This window comes from Pseudopipra pipra, chromosome 14, assembly GCF_036250125.1.
Source record: "Pseudopipra pipra isolate bDixPip1 chromosome 14, bDixPip1.hap1, whole genome shotgun sequence".
Taxonomy (NCBI): domain Eukaryota; kingdom Metazoa; phylum Chordata; class Aves; order Passeriformes; family Pipridae; genus Pseudopipra; species Pseudopipra pipra.
The window spans coordinates 7,622,348-7,643,538 of NC_087562.1; the positions used below are offsets into that span (position 1 = coordinate 7,622,348).

At 42.4% G+C, this 21,191-nt stretch overlaps 1 protein-coding gene across 3 annotated transcripts in view; it reads left to right on the plus strand.

The window, feature by feature from the left end:
- The window catches only part of BANP (BTG3 associated nuclear protein), a 115,406-nt gene that overhangs the window by 37,327 nt on the left and 56,888 nt on the right, over positions 1 to 21,191 (plus strand). For 2 of the 3 annotated variants that reach the window (XM_064671013.1, XM_064671014.1), the window contains 2 exons: positions 13,444 to 13,611; positions 20,368 to 20,505. In XM_064671013.1, the coding sequence (XP_064527083.1) occupies positions 13,444 to 13,611; positions 20,368 to 20,505 (306 nt within the window). The remainder of the gene's footprint in view (positions 1 to 13,443; positions 13,612 to 20,367; positions 20,506 to 21,191) is intronic. The other variant, XM_064671015.1, reaches the window with a different exon arrangement.

Here is a 21,191-nt window from a genome sequence, read left to right on the forward strand (position 1 = left end):
AAGATATTCCATCCTTTTTTTCTATAAGAAAAACACCAAGCAAATCTGTGTTTAATAGAGCAGATATTTTGTATAATGTGCAAAAAGTATAGAAAATGAAGAGATGTGTGTTTATTAAAAATTCTTGATCCACTGCACAAGGTTCACCACAAGAGAGAGGAAAGTTTATCTTTGGAAGGATAAATTTTCACTTGTGGGATGAATTTGCCTGTGGGGTGGCTGTGGTAGAGGAGAGAGTTTTTGGGCATGAAACCAAAATGACTTAAACACAATATATGTCATTAAATAGCTCATTACTTCAGCCCTACTAAAAATGGAGACTTTTTCTGGTGAAATCTGATACAAGAACATCCTCAGTTGTAATTTTCTTTGCACAACAGAAAATACAGGTTTAGTTCTTTGGAGATTTTGCAGCGATTTCCACGAGTGAGTTGGAAAAAATAGATTCCAAATTCAGAAATTTATAAGACATTTGGTAATACAAAGAATGATTTTACATGTCATTGGCAAAAATTGAGAGGGGATTTCTGAAGTTCAGAAAAGAAAATCTATCAGTGGTTCTTCTTCTTCACGATAATCTAATTAAATGAAAACAAAATAACATTAGTTATATATATAATGTATATTTTTATATTTACATATTTTGCATGTGCATATTATATATACACATATATTTTATATGTGTAATGTATATGTTTATATATATATATTAGTGTGTATAACGTTGTTAATATGTCATTTCTGTGCAGGGGTTTTTGCAGACTCTCACCAATCGTTTTTTTCCCTCATTTGTCAGTTTTGGTTAATTGATCACTAACTGCATTAAGGGGAGACTGTGCCTTGAGTTCAGTTGTGTTTTGGGTCCCCAGAAATCCTCTGGCTCCATAAAGCATCTCTTGGTCAGGGAACTATTTATGTTGAAATAACTCTCATGGCAGGGACATGATTGTTGCTGAGAAAAACCAACTCAAAACCGTAAGTACCCCACCCAAACCCCCAGTGCTGCAGAGGGCAGGAAACTGTGCTGAAAGTTGTCCTGTTGTGTTGAATTTTCCCATCTGCTCCCAAAATTACCATGTAGAGTGAATTTTCCCCATTTTCCTTCATGAGTTAGCATTTATCTCATCCAGAATCCACCCCTGTCATCTAAATGCCATAGGAATAAAGTGTTATCTGAGAATACCTCATGATAAAGTCTGATTTTTAACTGTAAGTGATGTATATTCTGCTTGAAATGGCACATTTTCACTTTTTAAGACATAATCAAAAATATAGGATAGAAAGAAATTGGTGATCAAAGCTCAGTGTTTCTGTTCTGTGTAATATTTTTTCCAGTCAGGATGGGACCACTTTCCTGGTGGATTAGTTGTAAGAGATGTTAATCCACTGTGAGAGAAGTTGTGTCCTCAACAGAGGCCAAATGGAATTAAACACTGGTGCTGCTCCACACAAACTGACACAACAGCAGCCCACACACATTTGCTTAATAGGAAACATATTTGGCTGGGTAATTTATGTCACTTAGATGAGATATTTATATATATATATTATTGCACACAGCCCCAAACATAAGGCAGGTTGGGCCAGTTTAAGCAGCTGGTCACTGGTGTCCTGTAAAATGTGTGGTCAGTCACTGCTGCTCCAGCTTCTTCTTTGGAATGAAGATGTTGATCTTTAATAGCCAGGCAGGATAAACAACAAATATACTCCATTTCTGTCTGTCTTAAGTATTATTACTTAAATATTGGAGGAAGGGCAGTGAGTTCTTACAGAGGAACTGTTGGCTCTGGTGTTTTCACCAGTGGGTTTGTTTTATGAGATCCTCCAGGCTGTTGTTATTTTATAGAATTGTTATCATGGAATCATGGAATTGGGTTGGAAGGGACCTTAAAGCTCATGTCCTTCCACTCCCTGCCATGGGCAGGGACACCTTCCACTAGCCCAGGTTGCTCCAAGCCCTGTCCAGTCTGGCCTGGGACACTTCCAGGGATGGGGCAGCCACAGCTTCTCTGGGCAGCCTGTGCCAGGGCCTCCCCACCCTCACAGGGAAGAGTTTCTTCCCCAATATCCCATCTAACTCTGCCCTCTGGCAGTTTGAAGCCATTCCCAACTTGTCCTGTCACCCTTGTAAATAGTCTCTCTCCATCTTTCTTGTAGTCTCCCTTCAGGTACTATAAGCAAACATTTCAGTTACTGAAGATATGCCCTATAAATACAAAATATATTTGGTATTTTTATTTTTTTTTAGCTTTATAATTAAAAACCCCTTTTTATTACTGTATTCTTATTAACTATACCCATTTTTGCTTTTATATCCTTATTTCCTTCCTAACCTTTGTACACTTTTTTTGCATTTTCTCTGTCTTCCTTTCATTTCCTGTTTATAATTTTGGGCTCTTTGTGTCTCATTTCTGAATATCATTCTAGTCACTGACTTTTAGATACATAGCAACATACAGTAGGTTACCAGTATTACACCAAGATGCTACAATTCTGGAATATCAGCAGCTGTAGTTGTGCATCCAGACCTTGAATTCCATCAGGAGACTGTTGGAGAGCTCCAGGAAAATTATCCAAATTGGCATTTTATCCTATCTCTAATTTAATCTTTCATCAGCACTAGAAATTGATGGATTTCTCTAATTTAGATTGCTGGAATTACATTGTTAATTGTCATTTCAGTCCATCCCCTTGATGGGGGATGACAGCTAACTTGGGAATCAGTCATACCTCTGGATAATCTGGGGGTCTGGGGGGAAGAGAATGGGCTATGGGATAGTGGCAGTGCTCAAACTAATGATTTGCTGAAGATCTCTGATCTCTTTCTTCATTCTATAGGATATTAGTTAACCTTCCAAGCTGTAGTAGCCTGAACAGGAGTTATGTGGTTTCTATCTGGTGGATGAGCTCATCTTGTGGTCCCTGGAAATCCTTTTTGCCAACATTTCTTCTCCTAGTGATAAATCCCACGGACTGTAGTTCTTGGGAAGTAATTATTTACTTCAGCCTGTTCCTGTGGTGTTATCAGGGAGTCCTGGAATGGTTATGTTGGAAGGGACCTTAAAGCTCATCTGGTTCCACCCCCTGCCATGGACAGGGACACTTCCACTGGCCCAGGTGCTCAGCTCAGGTGCTGTAGCACGATTCTCCTCAGCTGCCAGGTCACGGCTGAGGGGGGGACAGATGTCACTTCAGTGGGGAGGGTTGAGCACCAGCAGAGAAGAACGTGCCCAGTTCTGCAGCATCGTGCCTGTGCCAGATGGGGAGGGCAAGAAGGTCCTCCTGAGCCGTCTGCTGGTCAAAACCTCTGCTCTGAGTCTCACCAAGAGGGCCTCCTCCTGCTGGCAATGTCCAAAAAGCTGGGTTTGGTTCCTTGTGAAGTCCATAAGTGGTGTCTGTTCTTAGGGACAGAATTTGGGGACAGAGGAGGGAGAGTTTGACTATCTCATACTCAGGAGAGTGAGAAGCAAAGTCAGGGAGTTCAGCCCATCTTCAAAAAGAAAGAAGTGACAGAAAGCATTTTCTCCTCTGTGAAAATCCTTAACTCCTGTTGGTCCAGCACCCTGGGGAAGGGCTGTGTGCTGCAGCAGAGCTGCTCCTTTCACACATGTTGTCTTCTCAGAGCTGCAAAAGTCTGGCTTCAGTTCCAAATAGCTGCTGCTTTGTGAATCAATTAAATGCTGCCACATGGAGGGCAGTGATAACCTCTTTTGAGGTTGGGCAGGAAGATAATGGGAGAACCCATTGAGTTTATCTCAGCACCACAGTTCTCAGAAATGGCATCACTGCTGGCACTTCCTACGAGCTGGAATTTAGTGCTGCCTCGTGTTTCCTTCTTTCCTGGGCACTTCTCTTTATTTCAATTACTTCCCTGGCCAGTTACTGTTTATAAACTGAAAGAAAGGCAGCGATTTTTGGGATATAAAATCAATTGTGTGGTTTCTCTCTCCTTCTCCCACTTCTCTTGTTGTTCTTGTGTTATACAAGCAAGGAATTACATTTTCCACTCTTGGATGTAGCAGCTGCTGTCAGTCCCAGCTGTGATGTGTGTGACTTGATGGTGTGTGATGTGCTGTCAGGCACTGCTGAGTTTGCAGGCTCTGCAGAAAATAGAAAATGAATGCATGAGGTCACTTGGACCACCTCTTGCCACAGTTGTTCCATCCTTTGATACTTTCCCGCTTTGGCCAGACTTAGTTCAAGTACGTGCTGAAGTGTGCAGGTCTTCACTCCTGCAGAGGCAGCTAAAAACAGTCTGGAAGCATGAAAGCAGCTTTCTGAGTGACTTTAAATGCTGCTTCAGGAGTGAGGAAAAAACCAGCAAGTTGGGCAACTGGAAGATGTGCTCATTGGGAAAGTTATTGCTACAACTGTTGGAACTCAGTTGAACAAAAGCTGTTTTTTTTCTAAGGACAATCAAGGGAGTCTTGTGTGGATTTCAGACATCATTAGATATTCACATATTAACAATCCTGGTGTGAGAACCCAGACCCTGTGAGAGGCATTGGACTGTTTATGATCAATGTATTGAGTGTGATGTCCAAGGATCATCTTTATCAGCACTGCAGATCCATCGGAACTCTGAAGTTACAAGTGGAACAGAGAACTCTTTGTATCACCCTTGTATTAATCACTGTTTTCTTTGGGCTCATTCCTCCTCATATGGAACTGCTCCAGTGTTATGACTGTCTGCAGAGTAGTTACTCCAGTGTGCACTGGTGGTGTCTCTTTAGGGCCTAATTCAGATGGATGCAGGGTGTGCTTTACTGTCACCACGTGGAGAGGAGGCTGCTGGTTACTCAGTGTCACTCAGGCTCAGTCCTGGCATAAATAAAATCTCCTACTGAACTTCCAACAGGCTCCAAACAAGAATTATTTACTATTGAAAGCCTATAAACGACCAAATTGAGCTTTTACGGTGTGGTTTTAGAAGACATGAAGAGTCTAAGAAAGTGTTTGATCCCTGACATTTGGAGAGGAAAAGCAGCTCAGCCACCAACCACGGATTGATCCACACAAAACTTCTGTATATTCATCTGGAAAAGGCATTGCTGCCTGCAGGGAGAGCGGGGAGCTCACAGAGCCTCCTGAACTGAATTCCAGAAAGTCGCAGACTTTCCTGACTTTGAACTTTCCTTTCTCCATCTCCCAAGGGTTAAAAAGCCGATGGCGGAGGTGCCTCCGGCCGCCTGCGAGGAGAATGTCGTTGGGGTTTCTGCCCGGCCGGTCCTTCCCAAAGCCACGAGCTCCTTGGGAAGGGGGGAGATGTGCATTGTTGATCCACCAGGGAGTTTTTCTTGGCAGCCCCTTTGCCATCCAGATGGGCTCCCGAGGCAGCGCTTGTGTAACGGGCCGGCTCGGGAAGGGGTGGTGGGAACAACACCCCCCTTTTCCATGGGCTCTGCTCCTCTCACAGCACACTGTGCTGCTCCACGAAACACAAACAGCTGTTTAATCAACTTCTCTGTAAAACTGTGCCTGTCAACCCCCATGTTACGTGTGGTTATTGTTATATGTGCTTATTTGTTATATGTGGTTATTGGCAGCAGCTCCCTAAAATCAGAAGCGTTTATTTATTGCCTCGATTGAGGTGATTCCATTTGTTTGGAGCAACAGGCTCTGATTCCAAGCAGGCAGTTGATCCTTTGGCAATGATCACATCATACACTGAGCTGTGTCCCATTGCAAAGCACAGAGACAACCTTGTGGGATTTCTCCCAGAGAAATATCAGGGCTATAGCAAGGAGTAGCAAGGAAAAGCTGGCTGTGATCACAAATGACAGTTCTGACATTTTAAATGTGCAAAACTAAGAGGTAAATTTAACTGAAGGCTCCAAGTTTGATATCCTGTGAGGGCATTTTAAAAATGCAGGAGGAAACTAATGGTTGTCACGAGCTCATTAGGTGTTTTATCTGGAAGGAGATCATTAGTGGCTGAATAAGTCAAACAAGTGTCAGAGTCGTTAGGTCCTGATCTTCAGGAAAAGCCATTTGGGATGAAAATGCCTGTGCAGCCCATATGGAATTGTGCCCCTGCCATTTCCAGCTGTCCAGCTCCAGCTGTAGGGAGTGCAGAGCTCTGCTTTCATCCTGGGACCCGAATGTTCCATGAGTATTTGGGGAGGAAATGAAACACAGATCTTCTCTTTCCAAGGTATCTCCTTTTATTTGCTGGGTGTTTGGATTTTTGTAAGATGGTTTTTAAGGCAAGTAACGTCTTTTTTAAAAATGGGGCAGAAAAATAGAAAGAAATGTTGGACATTTTTTAAAGATGGGGGAAAAAATAGAAGCAAATGTGGGACATTTTTTAAAAATGGGGAAAAAAACTATAAGAAAATGTCCTTTGTCCAGTGTCAGCGTAGTGGAGGAGCTCTCATGAAACTTGTGACCTGTAGCAAGGCTATAGATGACAGGAAGACTTTTTTCAGATTATAAACCCTTTGATTTCAGAATTATTTTCTTGTGGGGTTGGTTGATTGATTTCTGATAATAGTTCCGTTTATGCAGCTGTTGATTATCTGTCAGCATCAGAGATCTGTGGAGCTTCCACCCAAGGGTGCACCAGGAGCATCACAAATATTCCATTTCTGCAGTGATTAATTATTTCTGCAGTGATTAATTAATTCACTCAGTCCCATTCCACAGCCCTTCTCTGGTCCTGCAGCTCCCTGACCTTTCGTAGCACTTGGCAGGAGCCGGGAGGGACTTGGGAATGAGCAAACACGGGAATGGATAAAAATCCGTCCGTTCTTGCCAGAGTGGGAATTTGACACCCCACTAGATGGCAATATTTGAATGCTTATGGCTCTCTCCATAAGGCAGAACAGAGCAGGTTCTGCTCGTTGTAAAACAGGTAAAAACAGCCTGACTGCTTTTTCAGAGAAGTGTGAAGTGTGTCTGAGTGTAGGAGCTTTTCTGCTTTGGAACAGGATTCCTCGGTGGAATTTGGAGATTCTAGATCCTAATTAATTTTAATCTTTTATTTTTGAAACCTCTGGTAGGGTTCTTTTAATGTGAAGAAGAAGGGCATTTAAAATAATTTTAATTTTCGCGTTTCCTCTGGTTCTGTAATTTGTTAAAAATTAAATATTCAGACAAATATGGTGAATAAATATTAATTAAATAATCAGACAAAGTAACTTTTAGTAAAATTGGCTTTTAGCTGAAGGAGAGGAGGTTTAGATGGGATATTGGGAAGGAACTCTTCCCTGTCAGGATGGTGAGACCTGGCGCAGATTGCCCAGAGAAGCTGTGGCTGCCCCAGCCCTGGAAGTGTCCAAGGCCAGGTTGGACGGGGCTTGGAGCAACTTGGGCTAGTGGAAGGTGTCCCTGCCCATGGCAGGGGTGGGACTGGATGGGCTTTGAGACCCCTTCCAACCCAAAGCATTCCAAGACAATTGAATTAGCTGTTCGATATTCCGGTAATTGGCAGCTGGTTGTTATTTCTTGCGTGGCCAGAGCGACTCCTGAGCCAGAGACCCATCGAGAAGGGCTTTCCTTTGCTCATGGAATGTTTGATTTCAAAATCTTTGAAAATCCAAACCCTTCTGTCTGTGTTTTACAGAGAAACAGAGACCTCCTGCCTTTGGGATGAGAACTGTTTTCTCCTCTCTTCACTTTCACTTTAACCTGTCCCTCAGACCCAGCCTGGCCGTGCAAACACTGCGGTTGCTGGTTCGTGGCAGTTTAAAAGAAGTTAATTTCAGAATTGTTTCCTCAGCATGATACAGTAATTTATTATTATTCATCATGTAATAATATACAACTTATTATATTGAGGAAAACTTTCTTGCCTGTTCTTCCAAGTGTTTTAGTGTTCTCTGGGCGTGGAATTGTAAAACAGCAGTTTGTCTGAACAGTGTCATTGGCATTTCAGAAGTAGTTGCTGATTGTAGTTGAACTTTTCTGCATTTCTTTGATCCCAGAAGATATTCCTACCAGACAGGTAATTAATTGGAATTTGGTTTAGGAGTTGGGATGAGAAAACATTGTTTTTAATTGTTGGTTTGCTTGAAATATAGCTCAAACATGCTGTTTTCTTACTGGAGATAAAAAGTTTCTAGATATTTGTTGTAAAACAGTTGTAAACTGAGCAATTACGTGCTTTGTCACAAAGTTGCCCAAGGTTTGGAGTGATCTCTAGTCTGGAGTTGAGTTCCTGTTGTCCAAACAGAAAGGGAATAGTGTGGAATTTTGAGGTTTATTTATTTTTATAATTTACTTCAAGAGTATAATAAAATAATTGGCTTTCTATGGAAATTTATTTGCAGAAATCCTCTTAATCATATTGTCCATAAGTAGGAAAACAGAGAATCTCATTCCTTTAACAATGAGAGAGCATTTCTTTTCTTTAAAAGCTGACAATTGGAAAGTTCAGATTTTTATAAACATTTCATAAGTATATATTTCACTGTTTAAAATATTCTGGTTGCTGACACAGGTTAGTAAATCCTTCTTTATGTGTGTGTAGTAAAATAGGAGGATCTCAGTTGTATTTGGGGCTGTTTGGAAGTACCCCCTGAACAGTTTGTACCTCAACACGTGGTGGTTATGGATTTATGGCTGAAAGGGATGATTTGAAAGGGTTAATTTGAAAGGGTTGATTTGAAAGGGTTGATTTGAAAGGGATAATTTGAAAGGGATAAATGTAACAATGAAACAAAGGAACTGTTTAAGAAATAAAAAGAAATAGGAAGAAATAAGATGCAAACCAGACTAATTACTTGGTAGCTGGATTTTCCTCCCCTCCTGCCTCTCTCCAAGTTTCTAACAGCTCTCTTTTTGGCCACTGTGGATGAGAACAATGGGATGGAAAGTGATTATTCGGTGACATGATGGATGTGACTTGGAGGAGCCTCCAGGGCTCTGCCATCCCTCCGGAACGGGCGACTTTTCCTTGGAGGAGGGCGACGCTGCATCCCTGTGCCCAAACCTAAACATTCCGATTTTTGGAGAGGGGGAAGAACTTCCAGCTGTGGAGATCCTGTCAGAGGAGTAAACAATTACTCCATTTAAAATGATTTCAAGATGGGCAGTGCAAGCCCTTGATTCCGTTGGAGAAGTCGGAGCCTGAAGGCGCAAGAAGGAACTTCGGAGGTGCTTCATTTTTCCCTCGGCCGTTCCAGTGTTTAGTGCAGCAGATTCTGTTGTCATGTGCTATTGGTTTAATAAAAAGGCCTCCAAATGTATGACCCTGCTGAGGAAAAATGCATTTTGTGAGCCAAGGCCCCGAAGAATCGCCCCTCTCCACGACTCGGAGCAGGCAGATCTGAAGCCCTTGTTTTTCGGATTATCCATCATGTTCCTGTCAGTTTAAAAAAGATTCTCTTCGTCACTTCAGGATTTGAGTGATGAATATGACAGCCTGTTGTTTTTTCTCTAAGCTTTAAAAATTAGGTTAAATTATTAAATTACTGGACTATTTGAAAGTCTCTGGTGTGTTTTCATAGAAAGCTTTGTTTAGGAAGTGAGATTCCCAAAAAAAGCGAACTTTGGCCCTTTAGTGTTTAAAAACAAGGACATCCTTTGTTTTGAGTGTTACCAGCAACGATCCATTGCCCTGCATGAAAAGATCCCTAAAAACACAGTCAGCCAGCCTTAAATCACCTAAATCCTGCACTTCCCCCTTCTTTAATGGGCATCTCTTTGTCAAAGTGCTGAATTATGTTGCTGAATGTATTTTTTATGTGTGTTTTGTGGCTCAGAGACACTTTGCTGTTTAAAATCCCAGCGTTTGTGCTGCTTTTGGGTAGGAAATGGTCCGAAAAAGTCAAATCCCTTCCCACTTAGGTATTCCTGCCTTTTCTGCTACGGGCTTCCCTAAGTTAAACATCTCATTTCCAATATCCTGCTTTAGTGTTTGGGCGTTTGACATGCAGGGAATGAGGCAGCTGAAAGCTCCCCTGCCTGGGATCGTTTATGGACAGGGAACAGAGGCAGCACGCTTTGCTTTTCCAGGATTGTTTGCACATGTTTTCAGGATGTCCTTCTCCACTGCAGGTAAATCACATTTCTAATGTCATGGTGAACTTTTTATCTGCTTCAAAACTACTCCACTGTCATTAACATTATATTTTCCTTCAGTCACCGGAGGACTGTGAGGAAGTGTGGTTGCTCAAGACCTGAATAACGTTTTAGATTGTGATCCCAACTTCACAGATTTTACTGCTGAAATTTATTGAACCTTTTTATCAACTATCTTTGGACTTAAGGGCTGACTTTTCATGCCTAATTTGTATGTGCACATGCTGTGGCTGAGTCTGCAGTTGGGGTAAAAATCAGTGCAAACAGCACTGGTTGTCTGGACCAGTTTTACACCTTTGATTGCTGTAACAGCAAGTGGGAATTTGAGGAATTAAGGGAAAGAAATATGAATGCCTGGCTTGGAAAATCTGCCTGATGGTTTAGATCTCTGTAGTCTAAAATCTTCTCTGAATCTGCCCTGTTTAGCTTGTTACCTGGTTTCTGGGCTTTTCTCTGGAGCCATGTTCTTTCCATGAAGGGAATGGTAAACCCTTTAGGGCCATTCCTTATCACATTGATTAAATTATAGTGTTTGTGATCAGTGGGTAGAATCATCGAATGGTTTGGGTGGGAAGGGACCTTAAAGCTCATCTCATTCCACCCCCTGCCATGGGCAGGGACACCTTTCACTATCCCAGGTTGCTCCAAGCCCCATCCAACCTGACCTTGGACACTTCCAGGGATGAGGCAGCCACAGCTTCTCTGGGCAACCTGTGCCAGGGCCTCCCCACTCTCCCAGGAAAGGATTTCTTCCTAATATCTAATCCAAACCTACTCTCTTTCCATGTGAAGAAGGTCTTTTCCTGCCTTCCCTGGCAGCAGTTTCTGAGATGTTTTATGTCACAGCTCTGGCTCATCATCTTCCTCATGCTGGGAGACCTGAGTATGAACATCTCACTGCACCTGATGATCTCTTGTCCCAAATAATTGATATTGCTTTTGATTTCTCCTTGAATTAAGTGACATCCTGGAATATCCCAGGGATTACACTGTAGTAGTTAAAATTCCAAACCAGACAGCTTTTCCCTGAGAGTTTCCTCTGACTACACTTGATCAGTCACTTCTCTAACCAGGGCAGCACAACGTGAAAGTCATTAAAATGTACTTATGGATGAAATATGGACTTTTTTCCCCAAACTAACCACAGAGCACATGATCGTGTTTTATGTGGGACTCACAAGTGCTTTTGTACATCCTGACAGCTGAGGGTGGGTGAAGAGTTAAAGCACAACTATTTTTATTGGACATCCCTGCAAACATTTCTGAGCCCATTTCTCTGTGTAATGCACATTAGTAATAGATCAGGCTGAGAAACGTGGGCTCAGGATTTACAATATGGAATGTGCTTTCCTTTTGCTGACACCTATGGAAAGGGAACTGTTGCACAGCAGCAGATGGTAATTTCAGCCCATTTTCCTCCTTTCCTACTCCCACCCCCTTTTTGGAGACACAACAAGAGTTGTAAAGTTCTTGCTGTCACTTCAAAATGAGAAACCATGGGGTCTTTGAGGCACTTTTGGAACCAGTCTTTTCCCCCCTGTATATTCTCTCCTTTATTCAAATGGCTTCTTAAACAGATCTACAAAAAAACTCAGAGCATCAAAAATTCAACATATTTCAGAAATGATGCCATAAAAGGTACAGTTCTCTACTTGGCTGTGTTAAGCTCAGTAACTGCAGCTTTCACATTCTGAGGACTCTGGTTTCATTTGTAATACAGAGGAAACTATGAAGCTTTTAGCTTGTGCAAACCTGGAATTTTGTGGCTCCAGGCTTCAAATCATTTGTCTTGCAGTCACAGAGCATGTCCTGTTCTATATATTCTATATACAACAGCTTAAGCAAGTACTTCACAGGATTAGGGTCCCATTTGAGAGGAAGATTGAAAGCTCAGTAAGTGGAAAAGATTATTTTACTGTGCAAGGTATGAAAGGAACTGATACCAAAAAGAAAATAAGAATTTTAGAGACACTTCAAGCATTGTTATGTTGAGCAAAAGCTCCTGTTACAGCTTTGGCTTGTTTAACTGTGGGATTGCACATCTGAATCTGAGAAGTTTAGAAGCACAGTTTTAGAGACTGTTAAAAATAGATCTGCTTGAATTCAGGGGTTTTGAACCTCATAGAATTATAGAAACCTAAAATGGTTTGGGTTGAAAGGGACCTTAAAGCTCATCTCATTCTATGGGCAGGGACACCTGCCACTATCTCAGGTTGCTCCAAGCCCTGTCCAGCCTGGCCTTGGACACCTCCAGGGATGGGGCAGCCACAGCTTCTCTGGGCAACCTGTGCCAGGGCCTCACCACCCTCTGAGTAAGGAATTTCTTCCCAATATCCCATCTAACCCTGCCCTCAGGCAGTTTAAAACCATTGTCCCTTGTCCTGGCACTATCTGCCCGTGCAAGAAGTGCCCCCCCATCCTCTCCTTCCTTCTTATATGGGCAGACAGTGACTGGATTTTCCAATTGGTTTTTTTTTTTTTTTTTCTGCAGCCATGAGCATTATCAATTTGTTGTAGTATTGATGCTTTTAAGAAAATCCAAACCCCTGTGAAACTCACACTGAAATGGCCACAGTCTGTAGTAATACAGGAGGACCTCGAAGCAGCTGACACTGCTCAACATGTTTCCTTCCCACTTTTAAAGCCATTTGTGCAGATGTTGAACCAAGTCTTTCTTGTAATCATTTTACTCTCTCTGTTCCTGGTGTAGCTGGGCTTTCCCTTCGGGTTCAGGGGCTGCACGTGGTGATAAAGCTGGTTTGAGTTGGCAGCAGGGCTCAGTCTGGGTCAGCTTTGCTTCCCAACGCTCAGCTCAGCTCCTGAGTCAGCGCTGTGTTTATGGAACACTTTGGCAACTTAACACCAAAGGCTACAAAGTGCATCATGTGGCTCTTGAAATGACTTAATTCCAGGAGTAACCGTTGCAGAAGGGTCTCCTTTTGTGTTGTTTTTATTGGAGTCTGATCAATTTTGAGCTGAGCTTTAAAAGATTTTATTATTTTTGTTTGGTTTAATAGGAGTTTTATATGGTCTCCTGCTTATCAGACTTATTGTGGGGCACTATCAGTGAGAAATAAAGCTGTATCCAGTTTTGGCTTCAGAGTGCTGGATCCTCTGTCAGTGTTGCACAGTGTGGATGTAACAGTGCAGCTCCCGTGGATGGAAGGGCAGATTATAAAATTCAGTGGACAGACAGAACTGTGCATGTATGATTACTGAACTTTGGGAATAAAGTTTGTTGGAATCACACCACTGTACAGCTTTGGGGGTCTTTGTTGAGGTCACTGTATTCCTTTAGGCAAAGTGGGCAGTTCTTAAATGATCCTTCGTTCACCTTGTGTGGGACTGGGTGTGTCATCTTGGAATTCTCTGGAAATACAGGTTTATGCCGATTTTTGACTCTTTTCTTTGTAATTCCAGGCCACCTGTTTTACAAGTTTGGCATCACAGAGTCCGACTGGTACCGCATCAAACAGAGCATCGACTCCAAGTGCAGGACAGCGTGGAGGAGGAAGCAGAGGGGGCAGAGCCTGGCTGTGAAAAGCTTTTCCAGAAGAACACCTTCATCATCCTCTTACAGTGGTTCAGGTAACAAACCAACACCCCCCCCCAAAGCCAATCAAACCCCAACTGAAAGGAAAACTTGCAGTGATAATAAATTCCATTTGTTTTTCATTATACCTCAATGTTAATGGGAGTGTTCAGCCTCACTGAGATGCTGAGAACATACAGTCAAAAAATCATGGAATGCTTTGGGTTGGAAGGACCTTAAAGATCATCTTGCCATGGGCAGGGACACTTTCCACTGGTTGCTCCAAGCCCCATCCAACCTGACCTTGGACACTTCCATGGATGGGGTGGCCACAGCTGCTCTGGGCAACCTGTGCCAGGGCCTCACCACCCTCACAATAAACAGTTTTTTTCCTAATATCTCATCTAACCCTGCTCTCTTTCAGTTCCTGCACATGTGTTAACTAAAAATTTCAGCTCATGCAGCTTTGTGCTCTCATATGTTTTATTTTCACCACGCTCAGTTCTTTGAGTAGAAAATGAAGATGTTGCTGCAATTGTTGTTCCTCAGAGGAGTCAGTGACTGGACCTTTCACACCAGTCACTGGGACGTGCTAAGGGTTGTTCTTGAAGGATTTTCCTCTGAAGGAATTAAATATGTTGTAGGTGATTCTATATTTCCATGTAGGTATGGAGGCAGGAATAATAATAACAACTGAAAAATCCTGACCCAAGAAGTGTTCTCAGAGGACATTTCTGGCTCCTGCTTTTAATATAAAGCAGCGTTATGGGACATTTGTACATTAGATATTAAAACCAGGGGTTTGGAAGGGAGCCCAAGGAAAAGGAAGGAAGTTTATTTGCCTGCATAAAATTTTTGGTTGCATGTTAACACTAACCACTGTATCTCATGCAAAGAAAGCCAAAATCTGCTTTCAATGGAAAATTTTATGTGCTGGAACAGAGAATCACATCCAAAATCCTCAAATTAAAACAACTAATCAACCTAATGATAACCATAAGCCTTATATGTTGATGGGATCTTTATTTTCAGTCTCTTAGCAATCAGTATTTTAGAATAAGTGGATATTAGGGGCCTGTGCTCATTAGACTGCACCCTTTGAGTGGTGTTGAGATTTATTATTGAAAAGTATTATTTAATCTCCTGCTTTGGAGATTTGGAGACACCAGTGTAGAGATGGAAAACACAGGCTAGGCTCAGAGAGTTCCTGCCTTCAGAAGGCCATAAGATAAATTTTGGTGGGTTCTTTTATTGTGGTTAAGCTGAAAACTCATTTTCCCCCTTAATTCCACTGAATTAATTTGTGAGTAAGATGTTCCATGGGTAAAAGACCACCTGAATTAACTCCTGAACAACCTGGTCTAGTGGAAGGTGTCCCTGCCCATGGCAGAGGGTTGGAACAGGATGAGCTTCAAGGTCCTTTCCAACACAAACCATTCCAGGATTGAGGGATTTCAGCGTGTGCTGTCTGAGAGGTGGGAGATGAGGTGGTTCTGCAAGAGCCACCTTGGCATTTTTGGTGGTGTGCCTGTGGTCCAGCAATCCCCAGGATTGTTTTTATGGCACCTGCATCTCTCCCTGTGCAGGATCTCATCTCCCAAGTCCCCTAAAGAGCAAAGAGGTGGCTGCATGTCTTTGGTCCTGATGATGCTGAAGGTCAGCTGAGGCATCTTGGCATGTCCTTGGCAGGGCTGTCCAGATGTGCAGCCAAAAGCAGAGTCCAGGCAATAACAGGAACAGCTGCCTTTGGTAACAGAGTATGAAAATGTTCCCATGGAGTCAGAGGCTTTTGATAATTTTCTTGAAAATATTGCTCTCCCTCAGAATGTCTTTGGCATCATTTTCTGGGAAGCTGGAAAGGTGGGAGGTGAATTCACCCACTGTGGAAAAAACAGAACCACTTTATAAAAACAGAGCACTTTGCAAAATCAGGTGATCCTTTGAAAAGTGAATTTGCAACCCCAACCCAAGCAGGAGTGGTGTTTCACCTGGAGAAAGAGGAGGAACAGGAGAGCAGGTTGAGAGGCTCAGTGAGGATATTGGGAAAAGAAATGGAAGAGACAATGTAGATTCACACATGTTTTGAAAGGTGGCATGACAGGGCTGTAATTCCACCTCTGTGTTCAGGTAACTCCAGGAACTGCTCAGGAACTGTGGTTTGACATCCCAGAAACCCCTCAATGGAATTACAGCCTCAGAATTCCCAGGCATCTGTTCCTGATTATCCCCCCTGTACAGTGGAGGGAGCAGAATTCCTGCTGCCAGCTCGCAGTAATATTTCACAGCTCTGAAGTAAAGGAGGTCTGTATTTCACAGTTATGACAACAGAGCTGTCAAATATGGCTTTGGAAAGTGTTCTATATGAACCCAGACAGTTTTTATGGGAGCATTTGTTTCAGGGGGCAATTTAAGGTGAGCCTTGAACACTCTGGAATTCAGCTACTTGAGAAACTGCCTTTTCCACTGCTACAGCTTTAAAGTCCAGCTTCCAGGTGCTCCTGGGCAGGTCTTCACCCTGCTGTGGTTGTTGCAGAAGAAAACCTGTGTCAGGTTTCACTGGGAAGGATGTGGGGATATAGAATTGTAGTTTTTTGCATATTCTATTCAAAGAATCCCAGAATGGTTTGGTTTGGAAGGGACCTTAAAGCACTTCCCATTCCAACCCCCTGCCATAGGCAGGGTCACTTTCCACTGGCCCAGGTGGCTCCAATCCCTGTCCAGCCTGGCCTTGGACACTTCTGAAATACTCTCAAATCCACGTGGTCACTGCTGTGCTGGACATCCTCCCCTAGGAACTGGGAGACTTGGATTTTCAGGGCTGGTTTTTAGCATCAATTAATTTGCCTTATTTAAAAAAAAGTATATGAATAGAGCAGCCTGAAGCTCATCTGCCTCTGACCTGACTTTGTTTTCTCTGGCTCTGAGGAATTTTGATTGCCACCACCTTTTTGAGACAGTCAAAATCCACCTGGATTCAGCCCAAAGAAACTGGTTTTGACTGCCCATGGTTTGAGGAAGGACATTTGTTTAGAGGATCTGCAGAGGTCACTTCAGCCTCGTCTATTTTGTGATTTTTTTTGATTTTTTAAAATGAATTATTGCACACATAATAAATAATTCTGAATTATTACATCAGAAGAGGATTGTTCTTCAGCTTCACTCTCATGTACTCATTGGCCGTGTTAAAACTTTGAGGCTTTTTCTGCTTGTTGTGATTAACAATTGGAGCAGCACGTGGCTTTGATTTGAGTCATGGTCAAAATGGCAACAGATTTCCTCTCTGCTCTGGTATCATATGGAAAAATTAACTGTACAAATGACACAGAAAAGCAGGAGGCTGAGCCCAGAGTCCTTATGGAGCCTTAGGAGGGTTTGGTGTTGAAATCCAACGATTGTGTTCAAGAGAAACAGATTTGCAAACGAGCGTGTCTGAGGAGGGAAAATACAAATGGATATTCCTTCTTTATCCTTCACCCCCGAAGATATTGATTGAGGTTGTTCACATTTAATTGTCACAGTAGCCACAGGATTTATGTGTTGCATCAAGCAGACTTATATTTATGGAGAACTTGGTTTTCCTTATTTTAGCTGGTTCTGCTGTTGCCTTTGGTTGGAATTGAGGTGTTGATTGCAATGGTTGCTCTGCTCTTGGAGCCAACATTTCAGTACCTAATGGATGTTTTCCTTGTGTTTTCTCCAACCAGAGTGGCTGCCACGAGAATTTAACTGGATCTTCCTTTTAAGACCTCGGCACTGTGTGGAGGGAGGGCCGCAGGAAACGAGGGGTTTGGGAGGAGGATTAATTGAAAAGTGCCTTCTTCCTTTCTTTTAATTTCTCTTAAGATTGTTCAAGCTGTTATCACAGTTTTCCATGTTGGAATTTTTAATTAGTTCTCTGACTTTGGGATTTATATGGAGATTTAGGCTGAAGTGCTCAGCCTGTGCTGAGGTGTCACACAGCAAAATGGATGTGCAGCCAAATCTTCAAAGGTTTTTTACAATATTGGAGGTTTTAGCCCTGGCTGAATCAGAGGGAGATAATGGTTTATAGTGCACAGGTTTATTTCCATTGTTCTAGGATGGGGTTTGTCCTGCTTTTTGGGTTTGAGGATTTCTGATTTATCCATTAACCTTTCCTTGCTGGGACTGCACAACCAGAAAGCAAGGAGAGAAATCTTGGTTTGAAATGTGAGGATGGGAGGCCTCTGCACTAGAAAAATACTTTATCGGTACAAACCATGAGGACACTGAGCAGGAATTCCCTCTGCCATAGAATCTGTCACACCCACTTCCAAAATGGTGCCAGTCCCTTCTCCCGGGGAACAAGTGACAGGACAACAGGAAACAGCCTCAAGTTGCTTCAAGGAAGGTTTAGGTTGGATATCAGGAAAAATTTCTTCATGGAAAGGAGAGGTTTGTCCAGCATTGGAATAGTCTGCCCAGGGCAGTGGTGGAGTCCCCATCCTTGGAATTGTTCAAGAAACACGTGGATGTGGCACCTGGGGACATAGATGGTGGTGAACATGGTGCTGATGGTGGGACTTGGTGATCTTAAAGGTCTTTTCCAACCTGTGATTCTTTGAAAATGAAAACTCAGATGCTCAACGGATAAATATGAAGTAGAATAGGAATGAATTAAAAAGGCCAAAGGTTTTGCCTTTGTCTTAAAACTGATTTTAGCTGAGAATTAAACACATATCCCTGAAATAGTTAAAAATTACCTTTGGGAAATCCAGCCTTGCTCAGCAGTGTCTGAGGAGGGTTGGCACTGAGAAGAAACCACTTCAGTGGGATCATTTGGCCAATTCTTGACCATTGGGTTGAGAAGACACACTCAGCACACTCAGCCTCAATTTTCTTTGACTCATAAGCACAAGCAGCAAAGAAATGGAAAACATGAAAGAATCATGGAATGCCAGAGTGGGGTAAGGGGTTTTTGGGAATGCCATGGATAAGGTAGCACTACAAAAGCCATTTGGTTCATGTTGAACTTACCCCTTTGGAATTAGTGGAAGATTTCAGAGCAGGAGCTCAGCTGTGGCTTCTCTGTGCCAGGGATGCTCTAAGAGATCAAAATTGTAGATGTGAGGCTCGATGCTTTACAGGACTGTGATTTCTGAGTGCTGACACATCCTCTCTTCAAGCTGTGTGTGCTCCTCATGTTTGTGTTTGTTTTTAATGGGGAATGTTTAAAAAGGGATAAATATTCCTTTTGTCTGCTCAGAGATGTAGAGGGGAAAAACAATACTCAGAAAGGATGTTTTGTTTTTAGACACTGGTGAGTCCTCTCTCTTCTTTCTTCCTAAGAACTAAAAAACACCAAAAAATCCAACAAAATAAAGAAAAAAACCCAACTGAGGTTGTTGCAGTGAAGCCAAAGTAGAATCTATTTATAGGTGACCACGTGAGATGTACAGTGGGATTCTATTCAGGCTGTGGCTCCTCTTCCCACCTCTGAAAAACACCATAATTTCTGGCTTATGAAGTAAAAAATGACTTACAAATAAGGACTTTTGGATTTACAGTTAAAAATGTATTTCAGTATGTGCGTATAATGTATATATTTATCTGCTGCAGCTCATTTTTCTTTGATAGTCTTTGCATAATTTTCCTAATCAGAAAATAAATGCTCATTATAAATGAAGGATTAGGTGTTTGGACACTGTGGTTTGGTAGAAGTCGAGTTCAATTCAATTCAATTACACAGTGAGAGACTGGGAAGCACAATGGAAAGACAAAATCAGGAGGGAATGGATTCTTGGGAGCCCTGGAGAAGCAGCTGCATCACAGTGGCCTTTCTTAGCCCTTTGTAAAATAAAAAACACAGAAAATGAGAAGTAATGAAAATGGGAGAAAAGGGGAAAGACGGAGGCTTAGTAAAGATCTTTGTCCAGCCTGGAGGAGAGAAGGATCCAGGGAGATCTTAGAGCCCCTTCCAGTGCCTAAAGGGGCTCCAAAAGAGCTGGAGAGGGGCTTTGGACAAGGGCCTGGAGGGGCAGGAGTGGCTTCCCACTGCTGGAGAGCAGGATTAAATGGGATATTGGGAAGGAATTCTTCCCTGTGAGGGTGGAGAGGCCCTGGCACAGGTTGCCCAGAGAAGCTGCCCCATCCCTGGAAGTGTCCAAGGCCGGGTTGGACGGGGCTTGGAGCAACCTGGGCTAGTGGAAGGTGTCCCTGCCCATGGAATGAGATGAGCCTTAAGGTCCCTTCCAACCCAAGCCATTCTGGGATTTCATGAATATCTGTTCCTTTCAGTGCCCCTGACACTGGCAATGGAGCATCTGAATGGGAACAGATCCCATTTTTATTTGGTTGATGGGACAGGTTTTATACTCAGTCCAGGACTTTTTGGCCAATTTGTTAATCCCGTCCAGAATTCTGTACAGCAAACTTCCATTGTACAGCAGTGCAGGAAATACTGGAATTGCACAGTAAGAACAAGACCATATTTAAGGAATTCTAAACATTCTGTAGTTACCTGCTCATCAAACGTGAGGTATTAAAGGTGTGTGTCCAACAGGCAGCAAAACCATGGATTTTTGTGTTTTCCTCAGTTCCTGCAGAAGTGCTGTGGTTGGAATTCTGTATTTCACATCATTAACACAATTAGAGCTTTCACAGAGACAAACCAGCCTTTGGAATTCCTGTGGAATTTGTAGCACATGCACATTATGCAGTGAACATGCAGAAGAATATGAATATAAATGATGGTTAAATTTGTTTTCCATGGGTTTTAGATGTGGATAGTTGTGTGGCCACTGGGATGGGATGTACACATGTAATAAAGGTGAATTTTTGTCTCTTTTTTCCAGAGGGATCCCAGAGTTCAGTGTCAGCTTCCAATGAGATCCAGCAGAACCAGCCCCAGGCCCTTCACTACGCCCTGGCCAACGCCCAGCAGGTCCAGATCCACCAGATAGGAGAGGATGGACAAGTCCAAGTAGTATGTCCTCAGCTTTTTCTAAATCCCTCCATTGAAACCCTCTAATTTCTTGCAAACTTTGCTTCAGTTGCAATTTAGTGTTTTATTTTTAAATAGTAACTTGTCCTCACTTAGGATTTTCGGTAAATAAACATCGGAGGCTTATGGGGAAAAAAAATTATTTGACAAAACTCTTCCTGCAGGATTTGCTCACACAGTTATTGCAAAGAAATGCTCCTTCATTATTTTATAGAATTTACCTGTTTTCCTGCACTTGCCATGACACCAGCAGCCCTACAAAGTGTAGGGTTTACACACCAGAGTTGATTTTAGCTGTGAATTACACAACAGAAATGCATTTATTTATTTATTTTTCTTTAAAACTGCATTCTCAGCTGGTTTTGAACATCTGTTGGCTGAACCTTTACATGTGTATTCGTTTAGCTACGTGTATATAAGTAAAAGTTATAAATATTGACATTTTTTAAGCCTGAGACACATTTCAGGCTGTGATTATTTCTGTACGTGGTTTTAGTGTCCTCTGAAAAAACCCACCTTCACTTTAGTCCCTCTGTCCCATGGTTTGATACAAGGATTGTTTGAAATTCAAACTTCAATTAAAATTCATTTAAAATTATTTTAAAAAAGTGTCCTCAGTGAAATAATGCTCTTTCTGCAGGAACTGGGTGCAAAAGTTCCACTTCCACACTTCAC